General features: G+C 47.8%; 1 protein-coding gene across 1 annotated transcript in view; it reads right to left on the bottom strand.

The window, feature by feature from the left end:
• Positions 1-1,455: 1,455 nt before the first annotated feature.
• The window catches only part of LOC141229225 (microtubule-associated serine/threonine-protein kinase 3-like), a 33,046-nt gene continuing 12,575 nt past the window's right edge, over positions 1,456-21,926 (bottom strand). Inside the window, exon 8 of the mRNA XM_073667424.1 lies at positions 1,456-1,547. Coding sequence (XP_073523525.1) covers positions 1,456-1,547 — 92 coding nt within the window. The remainder of the gene's footprint in view (positions 1,548-21,926) is intronic.

Raw genomic sequence — 21,926 nt, 5'->3', positions numbered from 1 at the left:
ATTAACTTTCTCTACGCCATATAGTGATCATTTTTACAACATTAAACAAATCTTTCTCAAGAACTTACCCATATTATATCAGGATGACAAATTGTCTAATATATTGGAAGCAGGCTGTAGGGTGGTTTCAAGGAAAGGTCAGGATCTACGCAATATGTTGTCACCCAGCGTATTTTTGGATAATAAAGTACAAAGTCCCACCTGGCTGAAATATGTCGGCATGTATAAATGTGGTGAAAATAGATGCTGTATGTGCAAATATGTCGCTATGGGTTCAAGTTTCTCTGATTTACATACAGGTAGAAAATATGACATAGAGTCTTATATAAATTGTAACACCTCCCATGTTGTCTATATGGCAACTTGTGCCAGCTGTTCAGAATATTCTATAGGCCGCACTACCAGAGCCCTTAAGGCAAGAATATCAGAACATATTACAGGAGCAAATCCTGCCTCAAAATCCATCAGGTTATCAGGTCTCTCCAAACATTTCAGAGAGGTACATGCGGGCAATATAAGCACATTAAATATTACAGGCATAGAGAGAGTACCACGTCCCCATCGTGGCGGTAATTGGGAAAAAATGCTCCATAACAAAGAAAAATTGTGGATATTGAAATTAAATGCACGGATACCGCAAGGTATGAATTATAGATCAGATTTAATGTTTTTTTATTGAATTATATATATATATATACTTGCATTTATAATATTATATGCATATTCTGTTCTGTGCATCTATATGGCAAATTATTTACAAAAAAGTTTTTTTTTTGTTTTTTTTTCCCCCTAAGTCTATGTCTGTATATTCTATGAGAATTTGTTGCACGCAAATCTTGTCTAAGTAGGAGTTAATATCCTAATGTGTATACTAATCTATCACACATGCTTAGGGGTGGTCACAGTTTTTATTATAAATGTGTTGTTTTTTAATTCATTTGTATACTGACGATTAAGGGGCTGTGTCCTCGAAACGCGTCCAGTTGTTCCCCTCCTAGGGACATGTGATTTTTAATTTTTGGAATAAAGGATTTATCGCTTGTGGCACCGGATTTTACTTTTTCTATATATCTTTACAAGTTTATGCTGGACACTAATCCGTGAGCCTGGGATTCCTGTGAGTTTCAGGTGATATGAGCTAATTACCTTTTTTTCAGTCCACTAGCTAACAAGGACCTGCCCTGGAAATTAATAACAGGATACCAGGGACGTATATGAGATAATAACGTGAAAATGTTATAGGAGAATATATATCATATGAAAAAATTATATATCTATGATATATGATGGATAGTGTGACACGTATCATATAATATGACCCATACAGTGCAATTGTGCTAGTGAATATATAGTGAAAAATATGATGAGATGAAAAATATATTTATATAACAAAAAGGCATGGGGCACATAAATGCATGACATTATACATATATTACTAGAAGATATTTAAATTCTTTAAAATATAAAAAGAGGTTCAAATGCACTGGTGATGATGACGCTCAAGAAGATGACCAACTCTGAAAAATAGCAAACGTCAGGCGAAAGAACTAAGAAGAGAAGGAAAGAAGAAAACGTAAGTATAAACGAATAAAAACAATTAAAATAAGATTAAAAGTAAAATGACCATAATACAATGCACTCCACTAGGAACCACCCAACAATATTAAAGAAATGAAACAAAACTATTTGTCTCATTGAGACCATGGAGGGTTAAGGTGTTCAACACAGTGATCCACCTTGCCTCCTTCTGTGCCAGGATTTTTTTCCAGTTACCTCCTCTAGTGCCTGGGTAGACCCTATCAAAACCACTCAACTGGAGACCAGAAGGGTCACTGTTATGAAACTTCATAAAGTGACGCGGTAATGTCTTGAGCTCATCCACATTGTAAATTTCTTTTGCTGCCTTGATATCCAAGACGCGTTCTCTAGTTCTTCTTCGGAGTTCTCTTGATGTAAGGCCTACATATATTCTGTTGCAAGGGCATTTTGCACTGTAGATCACCCCAACTGTGGTACATGTGATAGTATGAGTAATCTTATATTGCTTCGTACCATTTGAATTTGTAAAGATTTTCGTAGACTCTATATTGAGGCACGCCACGCAAGAGCCACATGGGTGGCAGCCCCAGCTTGGGCCCTTGGATCCAAATAAACCCTTAGCTGCTGGCCCCCCAAGGTGGCTGTTTACCAGAAGATATTTTAATTTTTTTAAGCGTCTATATGTAATAGCAGGATTGTTTGAGAGATGAGAAGAGAGAAATAGACTTCATCGCAAGAACTGCCGGTTTTCAGTCATACATGCGAGTGGCTGCTGTAAGCACACCCTAGCAATTTGACCTCTCGCGATGCAGTGCATCACTGTAGAGTCAGCTATCAGTCAAAGTGCCAGGGCGTGTGTGGCGCCCCTGAGGGTTCGGTCGCCAAAGGGGTACTGCATCTCTTTAATGAGGTGTGGTATCTCTCCTTCGAGGTAAGGATGGTGCAGCTGTCAGGACCCCACCTCTGCATTCAACACTACATCTCTCCCACCTGTAGGGGGGCTTTAAGGCACCAGGGTGCTGCCCCAGCCGGGATAAGTGGAGATGGGGGAACCAAAGTAAGGGGGAACCTAGTAGTGGGTGAGGGTGGAGGATACACTTAGAGGTTACACGTACTAAATTCATATTTAATAGCCAGCCATCTTAAGTTCAAGGTCTTTGATTGTGATCTTCATCGCTGAACGTGGCTTTCTGTGTGAACCTGCAGTTGATGGGGACACGGTCCTCGAACTCTGGCCTTGAGTCGAGGAACGGGCAAGAGTTAACGGCTGTCTCTACCCGGTCAAGGTCCTTACTTAAGAAGGTCTGGAGGGGAGCGGAGGAGTATAGCTCCGCAGGCAAAAGGATCCCAGGGGGATGAAGACGGAGCAGTATACGCCACCTGTCCTCACTATTCTGGCCTAGTCTGAGGGATTCCTGCTGCAAAAGGGGTACCGGCCCCCGATATCTGACTCTGTCATTACAAGTCTTAGTCAGAGAAGCCCGGAGGCTCAGTGGATCCCACCGGGTAACGGAGCGGAGTCGCCACCCGTACCCTTGTTCTGTGCATAGTCCAGAGGGAGACCCGGCCTTAGTAAACGCACCACAAACGGACAGGAGAGGACCTAGTGGGAAAGTCTAGGAACACTCTGGTGCGGGGTCCTGACCAAAGCACCTGAACTACCCGGAGGTTGTCGGACCCCCGGTCCTGGTGGCCGCAGCGCGCCGTGAGGAGCAGGGAGAAGCCTTGCAGCTGAGCATTCTACCGTGAGTAAAGCTTGGAGGACTACCCCTATGGCCTCCGGTTTCTTATTGCAACGCGGCACCGCACTACACCGCACAACATCTTCCACAACAGCTCCCATCCTCTTGTCCTCTCTGCCCTGAGGCCCTGCTCCGCCTGTGGGGAGTAGTACCATCTTCTGCTGCCGCTACATCCCGCTTCAGAGGACTGAATGCAGAGCTGGTGGAGAATCACCAGGCACCACAAGTGGTGTAGTCAATACAACCACTCAATTAACACCAACCCTGAAAGCCCATTAAATCTTTTAATGTGACGGCCCTGGGCACGGAACGGGTCCAGGCCACGGCTACATCCCCCAACATCTGACCCGGCTCTGAGTACCCCCCCATCTTCCCAGGGAGGGCTGTGAGCGTCACACGTGCTTGCAGGAGCCACTCGCAGTGCTATGGGCTGCAATTGTAGATGCTTTGTACACACCTGTATGACTGAAGGCCAGTAAAGGTTCTTGGAATGATTTAAATTCCATTTTTTTCCCATGAGCTGCACGTTCAGTACAGCGGTTGGGCACTTTTCTATACTATTAACCTGCACTGCAGGTCAATAATGTGGCGCCCCTGCGGGCTCAGTCGCCACAGAGTTATTGCACCCCACTTAAGGGTGTGATATCTCCTCTTCCAGGTAAGGATGGAGTACCATACAGGACCCCAAACACACACTCAACACTACACCACTCCAGTTCTGAAGGGGGCCTATATGCACCATAGTGCCGCCCCGGGCCAGAATGGAGGAGTTAGGGGGAACCATGTAGTGAGTGAGGGTGGAGGAAGCATTTATTTTGAGCACTTAGCTGGATCATATATATATGGAGGCCATCTTGGTATCATTGTCTTTGGTTGTGGGTCGTTGGTCGGTAGACAGCACAACGCTGCAGCCAGCTGAGGGTCCACGGTCCTCGGTCTCAGGCCTCGAGACGAGGAGCAGGGCAGAGTTGCTGTAGGCTCTGTCTCGGTCAGGGTCCTGAGAGTAGGAGGCCCAGGAGGGGAGCAGAGGAGTCAAGCTCCACAGGCGAAAGGATCCCAGGGGATATGGACGGAGCGGAGCCACCACCTGCATACCTTATTCTGGCCTAGCCAGAGGGACCCGGCCGCAAGAGGGGTAACCGGTCCCCAATCTGACTTTGTACTTCACGTCTCTGTCGGAAGAATCCGGAGGCTTATGTGGATCCCAGGGGGATACGGATGGAGCGGAGTCGCCACCTGTATGCCCTAATCTGAGTTTACCCAGAGGGACCCAGCCTTACGCCTCAGCCTCACCACAAGTCACCAAAAAGGGCGCCCAGTCGGTCCGGGAACTACACGTTGCCCATAGAGAGATTGCAGCACCCGTACGGGACTCAGTGGGGAACACACGGCGGGAGAAATTGAGCAAGAGAGGAACACACTAGAGCGGGGTCCTGGCAGGTGCTCCTGAACTACCTGGAAAGTGCTGAGCCCCACCCTGGCGGCCGCAGCTCGCCGTGTGACAGCAGAGAGAAGCTCTGAGCTGATAAAAAGTGAGTAAAGACTCGGATGACTTCAACCGCTATCTCTGCCTGTTCTTTCTACAGCGGCACAGCACCCGCCACCACTCTACATCACATCTACACTGCCCTGAGGCCTACTCTACCCGTGGAGAGTAGCACCAACTAAGCTGCCCGGAACACCGGCCTCAGAGGACTGTCGCAGCGCCAGTAGTCATTACCGGGTACCACGGGTGGCGTCACGAACATTTACAAACCTACCCTACTTCCCCTTTTTGGTTTACATTTTTATCCCCCCTTTTATTTTTGGACTGACCACCCTGGGTCACGGAATGGGCCAGCCACTGTGACATCCCCCAAATCCATCAAGGCCCGGTTGGCGAGTACCCCGCTGCCCAGGGGGCGCGTCAATAGCGTTTGAGGATATGGACATACTAGGTTCTCTTCACATGCCACTGTCATTCTGTGGTTGGGCTTCACAGGCAATAGTGATTTTATATGTAGCAATGCAAAAGTACTTTTGAATATAGACAAGTGATCTAACGTTCAGTTTCAAGTTGCCTAAGGGGACTAACAAAGTAAAAGAAATGTTAAAAATCCACAGCCATTTTCTCACGTTAAGAGAAGTAGAAGTAGACGTTCTGAGAAAAGTAGATGACAATCTGGTCAGAACTGACTCGCATTATGTTTTTCAGGGTTTGTCTGCAGGAACTTCTCTCATGATTTGATCAATGGAACACGTGTCAGGACCAAGAAGCTCTTGGAGAAAGACAAAACAGAGATCCAGTGACTTTCTAGTAAGTGTTTCTCAAGTACACTCGCATATGACACACACTTTCTTATCAATTTCACTCGGGGTTATTTAGTTTGGAAAAACGAAGGCTTAGGGGTGATCTTATTACTACCGTGTTTCCCCGAAAGTAAGGCCCTGTCTTACATTAATTTTACCCCCAAAAGTCCCACCCTGCCTTACTTTCGGGGGAGGCCTTACATTGGGAAAAAAAACAGGCTGAACAGTATGCAGCCTCCCCATACAGTGGTTCTGCCCCCCACTCTGCCACCACACACACACACACACACAGCCCCATACGGCACCCATACACATACCGTACACATATCGTATACACACACACACACAGCCCCATACGGCACCCATACACATACCGTACACATATCGTATACACACACACACACAGCCCCATACGGCACCCATACACATACCGTACACATATCGTATACACACACACACACACACACACACACAGAGAGAGTTTCGGAACTTACCGTTACTTTCCTTCTGTTTCGATCTCCTCTGCGGTGCCGGGCTGACGATTCGGATGCCGGGGAAGCTGGACCAATCGGAGCGAGCCTGCAGGCGGTGACGTCGCAGCTGATTCGGCCAATCAGCTGCGAGCCGGCTAGGGAGCCTGTGGCGAACAGGCTGATCGGCCAATCAGCTGCGAGCCGGCTAGGGAGCCTGTGACGAACAGGCTGATCGGCCAATCAGCTGCGAGCCGGCTAGGGAGCCTGTGACGAACAGGCTGATCGGCCAATCAGCTGCGAGCCGGCTAGGGAGCCTGTGACGAACAGGCTGATCGGCCAATCAGCTGCGAGCCGGCTAGGGAGCCTGTGACGAACAGGCTGATCGGCCAATCAGCTGCGAGCCGGCTAGGGAGCCTGTGACGAATCAGCCTTACATTCCCCGGCCCCCCCCCCGCTACCCTGCCTTACAATCGGGGGGTGCCCTACATTGGCGGACCCCCCCGAAACCCCCCACCCTGCCTTACTTTCGGGGGGGTCTTACTTTCGGGGAAACACGGTATGTACAAGTATATGAGGGGACAGTACAAAGACCTTTCTACTGATCTTTTTACTCTGAGGCCTGAGACGGGGACAAGGGGGAAAGAAGGTTTAATCATAATCACAGACGCGGATTCTTTACTGTAAGAGCAGTGAGACTATGGAACTCTCTGCCGCATGATGTTGTAATGAGGGATTCACTACTAACATTTAAGAAGGGCATGGAGGCCTTTCTTGATAAGTATAATATTACAGATTATATACAGTGCTGTGCAAATTAATTGGGACAAAGCATTTTTTAAGTAAAATCGTAAGTTGGTTACCAGTCAGTGATTCAAACCAGTTTTAACTTTTTTGAACAGGTGTGAGTGTACAACCGTGAGTAACAAAATGTGGTTTGACTGGTTTTAGTCAGAAAATAACAGCTAGCTGCCCCCTCAGCTTCAGTTGAGAGCTTGTTTCTGTGAGGAGTGGTTTAGTGTACTTTTTCTCCATGCCACAATTCCAAGTGTGTGAAGAAATTCCTGGAAGAAAATAAAGTAAAAGTGCTGTACTGGCCTGGCAATTCACCAGACTTAAATCTTATAGAAAATTTGTGGAGCATTGTGAAGAGACGTCTTGGCAAAATGGACTGTACAACCAAAGAACGCATGATAAACAGTGCCATACAAGTGTGGTTCCATGATGAAGAATGGAAGAATTTATGCAAAAACTTGGTAGAATCAATGCCAAAACGCATTGAAAATCTCATATCTGCTAAAGGAGGACATATTTCTTACTATAATTTGTATGTAACAGTGCATTATAACATTTTATTATTAAATATTCAAAAATATGGGTTTTTTTGGCTTTGTCCCAATTAATTTGCACAGCACTGTATACTAGATTCCTTGATAGGGCGTTGATCCAGGGAACTAGTCTGATTGTCGTATGGAGTCAGGAAGGAATTTTTTTCCCCAATGTGGAGCTTAGTGTTTGCCACATGGTTTTTTTTTGCCTTCCTCTGGATCAGCATGTTAGGCTATGGCTTGAACTAGATGGACTTATTTTTTAAGGTTGAAGGATGACTGTTACTATGTATATGTGTAAACAGATGTTAAGAAAAATTATTTTTTGCCTCATTTCTTTTAGGTATTGAAAATTCAAGCACAGCACATACCATCGTGTGTTTCCTCTTCAAAGTACCAGCCAAACTGTAAGTTACTCACAAAACACACAGACTGACACAGCAGCCATTTTTAGTTTTTGTAATTACTTGTAAACTTTATGCCAATTTCCCCTTCAACTAAGGGGGCATTTACTTTTTTCCCTGTATGATGTTACCCAATAATGTGCAGGCGGTGTCAGGCAGAGGATAAAGCGCACAATCGCAGAGGATATGAGAGCTGGCTTTCTCTGTATATAATACTCATGTCTAACTAGTTAAAAATAAAATCTGCCTTCTATTGATTGCTGTGCAGTGGTGTATGATTCTATATACTGCTCTGCATCCATCCCAGGCTTTGGGGAATAACTTTCAGGCACCTGGGCTAAATGCTGAGCGCTGTTTGTTACAAGTGCTGATGGCACATTACAGTTCTTGTCTCACAGCAGCAGGACAGTACTGAGATGAGAGCTGCAGTGTCCGATCAGCACGTGTCACATACAGCGCTCAGCATCTACCTCAGGTACCAGGGCTTTATTCCACACAGCCTGAGATAGATGCAGAGCAGTATATGGAATCACACACCTCTGCTCTCCTCCGCCTGCACAGTAATCACTGCTAGTGACAGTTTTGTCACCTGGTTAAAGCCCCACTCCAGGGTTTGTTTTCTTTTATTTCAGCGCTGGAGTGGTGCAACTAAACTAGTGGTCCCTTAACCCTATTATTATACTTACTAGCCACTGTCTTCAGCTCTTCCCAGCGTTGCTTCAGTCCCACAGCCATGTTTTGACTGCAACTTTGGACTGACCTGAAGTAATGGTCAGAAGCTCTCAGTGTAAGTGTGGGGGCCTGTTGCTGGCCTTGTTCTGGATCTCATGGGCTTAAATTGAGTTCTGACTTCCTGATAGGCCAGCAAACACTGGAGCAAGCTGGCAGGTCACAAACTGCTGGAGAACGTCAGGAGCCTCACGGAATACAGATGAAGATGCCGGTTGGTAAGGATGAGACTAGGGGCAGGGAACTTAGATTAGTGGCTCTACTCCAGTGCCGTAATACAAAAAAACTGCAGTATTGCTTTAAACATGAGTCTTATATTACTCAGAAAAGGTGAGGTCTTGCCTTAATCTGTTGGTTTTTCTTTTTTTTTTCCTTCATGCCTCCAGTTTGGTTGGTCAACCTCATACAGGGGAAATGGGTGACACTTCCAGAGACAAATCTTTACTAACATCCCTTGGTTAAAGTTCAAATTAACCTATTAAATGTAGCAAGTAACATACCCCAAACTATCTGGTATGCTGGAGCTTAGGCTTAGGGAGAGGATACTTTGCTTCTACAGTTTATGGTTCTGACAGCTTTTGAAAAATATATATTTATTTATTGTTATGCATTTGACACTTTATTGATATAATGACTGATGTTTCTGTTGTAATGGAAGTGTTATATTGTTAATGTTTTCTACTGTATTCTGTGTTTGTTGCACTATTGATATGAAAACCTTGTGAAAATTGGCAAGAGACTTGATTACATATTAAAGTTGGTCTGTTCAATACTATGGGTAAAGTATTTTTTTTAACTGAAGGTAAATTTTAGATTAATGGATGTTTTTTAGGTTAGTTTCACTCGGCAGCTATTTTTTTCAATAATAATGTTTCAGGTATATGGTGACCTCTGACCCGTCACGTGGGGGGGCCACGCGGGGCCCTGGCTATCCTTAATACACCCCTGATACCCAGGTCAGACTACATGCTGTTCTTCTGCACTGGAATTATTTTAGAAGGATGGGTGCGGTAATCATCACCATACTCCCACATGTCATTTACTTTATATAGAAGAATTACTAATCACGATAAAGGAGTCTTCATAGAATGTGTGGTATCTGTGTTGTCAGTTACCCGATTTGTTCTACTAGTGATGGTATTGAAAAACTGCCTTAACCTCCCTTTGGGCCTGGCAAGTTCACCATTGGCTGGGCCTTCTTGCTCTGCTCCTGCCGGGGATGCTTCATCCGGGAATTCTTCTTGAGCTGGCTCTTCTGCAGCACTAGGCTCTTCTGCAGCACTTACAGATTCATCTTGCTGTGGTAGGGTCTTCTGGCTGTCGAAAGAAGTGGAGTACTGGGATTATGACTGCTCCTCCTATTTGAGGCCAATCTGCCAGGAAATCTCCTAAATCAGTATGGATTACTGCTTCTTCAGGTTCCTCCGGGGTGATGAGAGGCACTTCTTGGGGCTTTAGCAGTTCTGGACACAACTTCAGGTGGTCTCTAGATACCATTGCAGTTGTTCTTCCTTCATCTTTGCTAATCAAACACGTCTTCCTGTTATCAAACCTTGAATTCAACACAGTGTAGGGTTCTCTCTCCCACTGGTCATCAAGTTTGTGGTTTCTCCTTTTCCTTTTCAATACCACTTCTCCTGGTGTGAAGGGTTCTGCTGGCGCACTCTTATTATAGTGGGCTTCCTGCTTGTCCCTCACCCTAGCGAGACTGTCTTCGACACAGGCTTGTACTCTTCTGTACTGCTCCTGTCTGGATGTGTCCCAGTCCTCAGTGGACATATCTGCTTCTGGTTCTACAACACCAAGCTCCAGGTCCATGGACAACTTTCCTGGTCTTGCTCGCATGAGATATGCTGGAGTGCAATTGGTGGAACTCATAGGTATGTGATTGTACAGATCTACCAGGTCAGGTAGTAGGTCTGGTCACTGATTTCTCTCCTCAAGTGGTAAGGTCTTCAGCAGGTCGATGACAATGTTGTTCATCTTTTAACAGAGACCATTGGTTTGGGGGTGGTACGGTCTAGTTATTATCTTCTTACACCCATACAAATGGCAGAACTCTTTGAACAACTCGGCCTCGAAGGCTGGGCCTTGGTCTGTCAGCACCTGCTCAGGGTATCCATGGGGTCTGCAGAAATATGCTTGGAACGTTTTTGCTGCTGTTTCTGCTGTTAGGTCTTTGACAGGGGCAACCACCAGGAACCTGGAGTAGTGATCCACTATGGTCAGGGCATAGGAGTACCCTGACCTGCTGGGTGACAGCTTGACATGGTCCAGGGCCACGATCTCCAGGGGTCAAGTCATCTTGATGGGTTGCAGGGGCGCCTTCTGGCTGCTGTAGTCTTTTCTTCTGAGGCTACAGGGTCCACAGTCTCTGCACCACTTCTCAATGGAGCTGCGCATTCCCACCCAGTAGAATCGACACTTTAGCAGGGTTTCTAGCTTTTTCCAGCCAAAGTGCCCCGCCTGATCGTGGTAGGCCTCCAACACCATCTGGATCTCCATCTTGGGGACCACTATCTGCCATACCATCTTGTGGGTCTTGGGATTGACGTACCTCCGGCACAGCTTCTCTCAATAGATGAACAGCCGGCTTCTCTCATTCCACAGCTGTTTTGCTTGGAGAGACGCATCCTTCTCCAGGGAGGAACCTTCTTGGGTTATCAACTCCTTGATACGGCTGACAACCGGGTCGCTGTCCTGGGTCTCCTTCCAGCTGTGGTGAGGCAAAGGGTTTAACATCTTACCACGCTGCCTCCTGAAGGCTCGTTACTCGTGGATCATCCCATTCCGGTGAAAGGCAGGTAGCTCAATCTCCTCCAGGTCATCCATTTCTTCTTCTGTGTCTGACTGGTGAGGCATCCTGGACAGGGCATTGGCGTTGGCTTTCTTGCGGCCCGCCCGGTATTTAATTGTGAATTGGTAATTGGACAGCCGAGCCATCCATCGCTGTTCCATGGCTCCTTGCTTGGCTGTTTCAAGATGAGTCAGGGGGTTATTGTCAGTGTAGGCAGTGAACTTGCTGGAGGCTAAGTAGTGCTTGAACCTTTCAGTGATGGCCCAGACCAAGGCCAGGAACTCTAACTTGAAGCTGCTATAGTTCTCTGGGTTCCTCTCAGTCGGGCGGAGCTTCCTGCTTGCATAGGCTATCACTTTCTCTAGGCCATTCTGCTTCTGACTTAGGACAGCTCCTAATCCTTCATTGCTGGCATCAGTATACAGCAGGAACGGTTGGCTGTAGTCAGGGTAGGCTAGGATCTCGTCGCCCGTCAGTATCTCCTTCATCTCTTGAAATGATTCGGCTTGCTCCTCACCCCAGTGGAATGGGGGATTTCTGCCTTTGGGGGGACTGTCCTACCAGGAGGTCTTGCAGAGGCGCTGCTTTCTTGGTGTAATCTATTACAAACCTCCGGTAGTATCCTACTAGTCCCAGGAACTGACGTACCTCCTTGAGGTTCTTCGGCTCCGGCCATTTCTGGATGGCAGTGACCTTCTCCGGGTCTGGTGCCACTCCCTCTGGACTGACAATGTGCCCCAGGTACTGTACCTTTCTCTTGAGCAGGTGGCACTTTGAGGGCTTCACCTTCATCCCATACTGGGACAGTGACTGAAATACCTCTGCCAGGTGCTTCAAGTGGTCCTCATACGTCTTGGAGTACACAATCACGTCATCCAGGTATAGTAACACAGTCTCGAAGTTGCGGTGTCCCAAGCAGCACTCCATCAATCTCTGAAACGTTCCAGGGGCATTGCAGAGTCCAAAAGGCATACTGTTGAACTCGCAGAGTTCCATCGGGGTGGTGAAGGCCATCTTCTCCCGATCCTCCTCAGCCACAGCTACAGCCACAGCCACAGCCAGTACCCACTAGTGAGGTCAAGTGTGGAAAAGTAATTTGATTTGCAGACTTTAAGGCAGCCAGGGATTCCTCTATTCGTGGTAAAGGGTATGCATCTTTATGTGTAATGCGATTTACTTTTCTGTAATCTACACACATCCTCATGCTTCCATACTTCTTCCTGACTAACACTAGGGGAGCTGCCCAGGGACTACAACTATCCCTTACTACCCTGCCTTTTTCATGTCGTGCAACATCTCCTTGGCTTTCTGGTAGTGTGCTGGTGGTATAGGCTTGTACCGTTCTTTGATGGGAGGATGGTTGCCTGTGGGGATGTGATGTTGTACCCCCTTAATCCTTCCAAAGTCAAGTGGATGCTTGCTGAATACCTGCGCGTAATCCTGAACCACCCGGGGTACCCCCTGTTTCTGGTGAGCTGGAGTGGTGTCTGTCCCAACATGGATCTGTTGACACCAGTCCTCCACCTGGGTTGCCGGGTCATTATCCTCCACTTGGTCTGGGGAGGTTAAGGACTCCACCGTGTGGATGGAGTTGTTATTTACAGCATGTAACTTGGCAACAGTGGTATATCGTGGTAATCTGACCTCGTCTTCCCCATAGTTGAGAAGACGGACGGGCACCCTCCCATTGCGTACATCCACTACCCCTCTGGCAGTTAAGAGTGTAGGTCTGTGCTCTGAGCTAAGGAGTTCTACTACTGCCTGGTAACTCTGTCCTTTAAGACCTATTGCTGCTCTACACCATATAAGCATTTCACTCATTGGAGGAATCACAATGGGTATCGGGTCTGTTACCCGCACATTACCAATCTCACCACCGGATAACTTTACTTGCTGGTGGTACATCAGGGCTCGAATCTCCTTCTGGAGGGCTCTCCTCTGCCCCGGACTGGCGACGTCAGCGAGCTGTTGGAGTAAAAACACCACTTCCTCCAAACAGTTATCAACAATGTTAGTACCTAGTACCATATACAGTCCATTCTCATCAGAGAGAGTCTCTACTACAATGAGCCCCTGGTCCTTCAGCTCCACTCTCCCCACCTTTACCGCCACATCCTTAACCCCGACTAGGTTAAGAGGGAGGTTGTTAGAGGCATAAATGGAGAAATCTGTATCTGGGGGTTGGCGATTGTCCATGGACCAGAATCTCTTGTAAAGGGCATCAGGCATTATGGTTACCTGAGATCCAGTGTCCAGCAGGGCAGGTATCTCAATGCTGTCCAGGATTATGGACAGGAAAGGTCTTCCTCCCACGAACCTGCTGTGCCAGTCTGAGGGGCCTGCTGAGTCTATTTCTGGGTGTTGGCCCTCGGACCCAGGGTTTGCTCCTTTAAAGGGCAATTGCACTGTGTGGTCTGCCTTCTGGCAGCGGTGGCAGACAAACTCTCGTTGAGGGTGGCGCTGGTTGTTGGTCCTTCCACGGGGTGACGTTGTCCTCCTCCCGGGCGGCGTTGTCCTCCTCCGGGGCGGCAGCGTCCTCCTCCTTCCTCTCATCCAGGGGACATCCTCAGGGCAGTCGGCTAGCAGGATCCTTCCCTCTGTCTCTGGCTCCGTCCGTAGCTGCAGGGCACTCATCACAGTGGCCAGGTTTTTAGTCAGCTGGCGCACTTCTGAGCCCAGACTGTCCAGCTCACAAGGGGGCGCTGCCTGCACTTTGGCTTCATCAGCCAGCGGGGAAAAGGTGGGTGCTGCGGGCGTTGGAGTGGCCCTACCCTGGTAATGTTGTATAGCAGTATCTGCTGTTTCCAGGGGTTGCAGTTCCTTTATAGCCATGTCCTTAAGGGTGTCAAAGGTAGCATCTGGATGATCCAAGGACCACCAACGCACAGTCCTGCTCTCCTCTTGGGACCTCAGTCCCCGGACAAATTGTTCTTTTAGCATTTTACTTTCATCGGTTATGCTGGTTGGACTGACCTGTTTCAGAGCCCGCAGGGCCCCTTGCAAACGGCAGGCATAGTCCCGAACACTGTCCACCGGTTTCTGTGAGCAGTGGTAGAACCTCATCTGGAGGTCTGCCTCAGTGCGGTCCTCAAAGAAGTTTGTAACTTTTTGAAGATTACGGACACTGACTCCTGGTCTGTGGCCGACCAAGTCTCTACTTCTCTCTTTGCAGCACCAGTCAATTGTCCCACAACAACTGCAGCTCTTTGTTTGCCCATCATAGAATACATGTCCAGTATGCTGCATATTTTTCGCTTGAATCCCGACAGGGTGTCTGGCTTGCCGCTGTACTGGGGGAGCCACTTTGCTCCCGGCATGTACGGTAAAGTCAATGGTACGATAGGCGCTACAGGCCCTGTTGATGGGGCGGTTGCTCGATCCCGCGCGGCATCATCCCCGGTGGGATCATCGGGGTTCTCGACCCGGACCCCGGTATCGGGCTGCTCCTGCGACATCCTGGCACCCCCCTAGCGAACCGTGGCCTACCTTCTTTTTCTGTAGGCCGCAGCTCTGCAGGTGACAGTCTTCGGATAGGACCTTGCGTCGCTTCTCGTCTTATGTCAGAGCGTGCGTTGGGGCTTCCTGCCAGGACCTGATGCTGCGTCAATGCGTGGGGCGTGTCAGAGACTTCGCGCGGTTACACAGGTACGCCTCCTAGTTTTCGCGTGGTTACGCCCTTCTTCTCGCACAGTGACGTAACAATGGCGGCAATCTTCGCCACAGTACACTATACAGTTCGTGAATAAAGTACCCGGTGGCAACGGGCACAACTCCTTCCGTAGCCGCGGGCACGCTATCCTGTTCGTGACGCCAGGAAAGAGATGACGAGCCCAGGGGATGGGGATGTACTTGGCGCCCGGGCCTTGATGCCTGGCCTTGGGGGATGTCGCGGTAGTCGGCTCCTGGGCCCGTACCCTGGGCCTCGATTTAAAAAGGTGGATAATTATGTGAAAGTTTGTGACGCCACCTGTGGTGTCTGGTGAGGATCACCAGCGCTGCGGCAGTTCGCTGAAGCCGGTGTTAAGGCAGCTTGGGTGGTATAGCTCCCCACAGGTGGAGCTGGGCCTCAGGGCAGTGTAAATGTAGGGATGCAGGACAGAGGGGACCCAGCCGGGTCTGAAGAAGGATTGGCAAGCACACACAGTTCACTTCAGTACCTTTTACTGGTGGAAATTCAGGCACATTCCGGAGCACTATAGGGTGAAGGGTGCATATCAGGATTCTCCCCAGTGAGCAGGTATAGGGCCTCCTGTTTCTTGCCTTTGTGTAGTAAGTTTCTGACCTGCCTGGAGCTAGGCCTAACTTTGTCACTGTCCTGCAACGTCTGATCTTCTGATAGGGCCTTCTCTTGGAGTTCACACTCCCTGCTTGCGGGGCCTCCGTGACTCCTGGCTCTGGTACGTATCAGCTCTTGGGTGATCCTGGGACCTAAAGTCTTCCAGGGAATCCGGTTGTCTCTACAGGGGAATATATGTCCCTGTAGACGCGGACCCGGTGTCCGGTATATTTTTCTGGGGTGAGCTTGTACAGCTCCTCTGCCCCCAATGCTACTCACTCCACTAGCCTTCAGCCTACTCGGGGCCCTCACTAGGCTATACACACTAGCAGCTGGCAGGCTGCGCTTCACCGCCCTTATGGCGTTGGTACACCTTAAGCTCACTAACCTGAGCTACTTGAGTCTAGCTTGGCCTACCTCTGCAGACTGACTCCTGCAGGAACTGGCTGCAGACCTGTTTCTGAGTCTGAGCCTACACTAGAACACAACTAGACTGTTCTGCTCTGTGGCTGCAGCAGACTCACAGGCTGTACTTGCAGGAGCTTCCTGCTCTGTTCTGACTGCCTAACTCCACCCTCCGTATATATATGTCCCTATCCGTGCTCCTTCTGGTGGTCTGAGGTAGGGTGGAGGTGTGTGTATGCTCTGAGGGCCTCTTGTGGAGAAATCCGTCCAAGCACCCCTCTAGGATCTGTGGTACTATTGCGCAGCAGGGCGCCACACATCCTCTATATATTACAGCGCACAGAACAGATCCTCTATATACTACACCACACAGGAGAGCCGACAGATACTCTATACACTACACCACACGGGACACATCCTCTATATACTACACCACACGGGACACATCCTCTATATACTACACCACACGGGACACATCCTCTGTATACTACACCACAAGTGACACATCCTCTATATACTACACCACACAGGAGAGCCGACAGATTCTCTGTACACTACACCACACGGCACAGATCCTCTATATACTACACCACATGGGACAGATCCTCTATATACTACACCACACGGGACACATCCTCTATATACTACACCACACGGGACACATCCTCTGTATACTACACCACAAGTGACACATCCTCTATATACTACACCACACAGGAGAGCCGACAGATCCTCTGTACACTACACCACACGGCACAGATCCTCTATATACTACACCACACGGGACACATCCTCTATATACTACACCACACGGGACACATCCTCTGTATACTACACCACAAGTGACACATCCTCTATATACTACACCACACAGGAGAGCCGACAGATCCTCTGTACACTACACCACACGGCACAGATCCTCTATATACTACACCACACGGGACACATCCTCTATATACTACACCACACGGGACACATCCTCTATATACTACACCACACGGGACACATCCTCTGTATACTACACCACAAGTGACACATCCTCTATATACTACACCACACAGGAGAGCCGACAGATCCTCTGTACACTACACCACACGGCACAGATCCTCTATATACTACACCACATGGGACAGATCCTCTATATACTACACCACACAGGACAGATCCTCTATATACTACAGCACACAGGAGAGCCGACAGATCCTCTATACACTACACCACACGGGACAGATCCTCTATATACTACACCACACAGGAGAGCCGACAGATCCTCTATACACTATACCACACGGGACAGATCCTCTGTATACTACACATCATGTGACACATCCTCTATATACTACACCACAAGGGACATATCCTCTATATACTACAGCGCACAGGACAGATCCTCTATATACTACACCACACAGGAGAGCTGACAGATCCTCTATATACTACACCACAAGGGACACATCCTCTATATACTACACATCATGTGACACATCCTCTATATACTACACCACACGGGACACATCCTCTATATACTACACCACACGGGACACATCCTCTATATACTACACCACACGGGACAGATCCTCTATATACTACACCACACAGGAGAGCCGACAGATCCTCTGTACACTACACCACACAGGACACATCCTCTATATACTACAGCGCACAGGACAGATCCTCTATATACTACACCACACAGGAGAGTTGACAGATCCTCTATATACTACACCACAAGGGACACATCCTCTATATACTACACATCATGTGACACATCCTCTATATACTACACCAACACAGGACACATCCTCTATATACTACACCACACGGGACACATCCTCTATATACTACACCACACGGGACAGATCCTCTATATACACTGTAACATACCTGGTGGCGGGCTTGCATGGTGTACCATCTCTCACTATGCAAGATTGCAAACTTGATCTTCAGTCCAGTCTGCTAGCCTGGCTTCTATTCATGCTGTCTGTTTGTCTCTGCTCTGACTGCTTAGGGCAGCGGCCCGGTTACTTCCTGTTTTTTGTAACTGCTGTGGGCACACCCCTAATGCGTCCTCAGCCTATTGCTGTCTGTCACTGGATATTTAAACCAGCTCCACCTTGAAGCTGGTGCCTGAGCAACTCTTATCCTCAGAGGGCTTCTTGCCTGATGTGCCAGGTCCTGTTCTGTTTTTCCTGCCTGTCCGCCTTCCTGGAGGCTGTATTCCCAGGCCTGTCTGAACACTCTCCTAGCCTGTTCGTCCCGCCTTCTGGGGGCCGCATACCCAGACCTGTTATCTGTGTCTTCTAGCCTGTTTGTCCGCCATTCTGGGGGCCGCATACCCAGACTCGCTCCTGTATCTCGCTGCAGTGTCAGTTCCTGTCTGAACACTCAGTTCCTGTCTGAACACTCTCCAAGCCTGTTACCTGTTTTTCTCTATGTCCGTACCTTCCCTTTTTCTGCAGAGTCTGAACCTGCACCTAACTCCTACTCGTTGTCGCTGTACTTCCGTTTGTGAGTTTAGAGTCCACTCTCTACTTCATTGCAAGTATCTTGTGTATATCTGGTTCTGCCTTTCCCTTCCAGTCTGTTCCGTGTGAACAGAGCCCTGTCCCCTCTTCTCTGCCTTGCTCACCGCTCCGGCGGTTCCTGCCTGCTCTGCCTTGCTCACCGCTCCGGCGGTTCCTACCTGCTCTGCCTTGCTCACCGCTCCGGCGGGTCCTGCCTGCTCTGCCTTGCTCACCACTCCGGCGGTTCCTGCCTGCTCTGCCTTGCTCACAGCTCCGGCGGTTCCTGCCTGCTCTGCTTTGCTCACCGCTCCGGCGGCTCCTGCCTGCTCTGCCTTGCTCACCACTCCGGCGGTTCCTGCCTGCTCTGCCTTGCTCACCGCTCCGGCGGTTCCTGCCTGCTCTGCCTTGCTCACTGCTCCGGCGGTTCCTGCCTGTTCTGCCTTGCTCACCGCTCCAGCGGTTCCTGCCTGCTCTGCCTTGCTCACCGCTCTGGAGGTTTCTCCCTGCTCTGCTTGTCTACCGCATCTGCGGTTCTGTTCCTGTATCCCAGTCTGTACTGGACTCTATCCAGCCTGTGCTCCAACCTGCTAGTACCTCCCCGTCTGCACGCCAGCCACACTTGTCAGTACCCTCCTGTCTGCATACCAGCCATGCCTGCCAGTATCCTCCTGTCTGCACTCCAGCCGTGCATGCCAATACCCACCTGTCTGTGTGCAAGCCTAACCCGCCTGTTCCTGTATTCCCCGGTGTGGGTCAACAGCCGTGTCTGGGATCTGGCCTGGAGTAGCACCTGGTCTCTCTGCTCGGTTCCTCCCTGGTGCACGGCGTCGTTAGCCGTCGTGCGAACTTGGCCGGATCGGGTTGATACTTAGCTACGCCCCTCCAGGCACTCTCCGGTTCATGGCAAAGTGGAATCACTAAATCACGCACATGCCAGTCAGCCCAGGCGTGTGCATAACATACTACACAACACGGGACACATCCTCTATATACTACACCACACGGGACACATCCTCTATATACTACAGCGCACAGGACAGATCCTCTATATACTACACCACACGGGACACATCCTCTATATACTACACCACACGGGACACATCCTCTATATACTACACCACACGGGACACATCCTCTATATACTACACCACACGGGACACATACTCTATATACTATACCACACGGGACACATCCTCTATATACTACACCACACGGGACACATCCTCTATACACTACACCACACGGGACAGATCCTCTATATACTACACCACACGGGACACATCCTCTATATACTACACCACACGTGACACATCCTCTATATACTATACCACATGGGACACATCCTCTATATACTACACCACAAGAGACACATCCTCTATATACTACACCACACGGGACACATCCTCTATATACTACACCACACGGGACAGATCTTCTATATACTACACCACACGGGACACATCCTCTATATACTACACCACACAGGACAGATCCTCTATGTACTACACCACACAGGACAGATCCTGTATATACTACACCACACGGGACACATCCTCTATATACTACACCACACGGGACACATCCTCTATATACTAGACCACATGGGACACATCCTCTATATACTACACTACAAGAGACACATCCTCTATATACTACACCACAAGAGACACATCCTCTATATACTACACCACACGGGACAGATCCTCTATATACTACACCACACAGGATAGATCCTCTATATACTATTCCACACGGGACACATCCTCTATATACTACACCACATGGGACAGATCCTCTATATACTACACCACACAGGACACATCCTCTATATACTACACCACACGGGACACATCCTCTATATACTACAGTTCACTGGACATTTCCTCTATATACTGGAGCTGTGTGACGGCTTATTTTTGCCTTGGCTAGATGATGCTTTTATTAGTACAATTTTGGGTGAAATACATATACACTGCACAGTACCACTTCTCCTGTCCTGAATAGTGGATGTAATTCTCAGTATCTGTATTATTCTGTATATATACACTGCACAGTACCACTTCTCCTGTCCTGTATAGTGGATGTAATTCTCAGTTTCTGTATTATTCTGTATATATACACAGCACAGTACCACTTCTCTTGTCCTGTATACTGGGTGTAATTTTCAGTATCTGTATTATTCTGTATATATACACTGCACAGTACCATTTCTCTTGTCCTGTATACTGGGTGTCATTCTCAGTATCTGTATTATTCTATATATTATACTGGGTGTCATTCTCAGTATCTGTATTATTCTGTATATATACACTGCACAGTACCACTTCTCTTGTCCTGTATAGTGGATGTAATTCTCAGTATCTGTATTATTCTGCATATATACACTGCACAGTACCACTTCTCTTGTCCTGTATAGTGGATGTAATTCTCAGTATCTGTATTATTCTGTATATATATACTGCACAGTACCACTTCTCCTGTCCTGAATAGTGGATGTAATTCTCAGTATTTGTATTATTCTGTATATATACACTGCACAGTACTACTTCTCCTGTCCTGTATAGTGGATGTAATTCTCAGTATCTGTATTATTCTGTATATATACACTGCACAGTACCACTTCTCTTGTCCTGTATACTGGGTGTAATTCTCAGTATCTGTATTATTCTGTATATATACACTGCACAGTACCACTTCTCTTGTCCTGTATACTGGGTTTAATTCTCAGTATCTGTATTATTCTGTATATATACACTGCACAGTACCACTTCTCCTGTCCTGAATTGTGGATGTAATTCTCAGTATTTGTATTATTCTGTATATATACACTGCACAGTACCACTTCTCTGGTCCTGTATACTGGGTGTAATTCTCAGTATCTATATTATTCTGTATATATACTCTGCACAGTACCACTTCTCTTGTCCTGTATACTGGGTGTAATTCTCAGTATCTGTATTATTCTGTATATTATACTGGGTGTCATTCTCAGTATCTGTATTATTCTGTATATATACACTGCACAGTACCACTTCTCTTGTCCTGTATACTGGGTGTAATTCTCAGTATCTGTATTATTCTGTATATTATACTGGGTGTCATTCTCAGTATCTGTATTATTCTGTATATATACACTGCACAGTACCACTTCTCTTGTCCTGTATACTGGGTGTAATTCTCAGTATCTGTATTATTCTGCATATATACACTGCACAGTGCTACTTCTCTTGTCCTGTATACTGGGTGTAATTCTCATTATCTGTATTATTCTGTATATTATACTGGGTGTCATTCTCAGTATCTGTATTATTCTGTATATTATACTGGGTGTCATTCTCAGTATCTGTATTATTCTGTATATATACCCTGCACAGTACCACTTCTCTTGCCCTGTATACTGGGTGTAATTCTCAGTATCTGTATTATTCTGTATATATACACTG

Source organism: Phyllobates terribilis, unplaced genomic scaffold, assembly GCF_046119375.1.
Source record: "Phyllobates terribilis strain yellow unplaced genomic scaffold, ASM4611937v1 Scaffold_460__1_contigs__length_1441810, whole genome shotgun sequence".
Classification (NCBI taxonomy): Eukaryota; Metazoa; Chordata; class Amphibia; order Anura; family Dendrobatidae; genus Phyllobates; species Phyllobates terribilis.
This window is presented reverse-complemented; position numbering and strand designations above follow the sequence as displayed.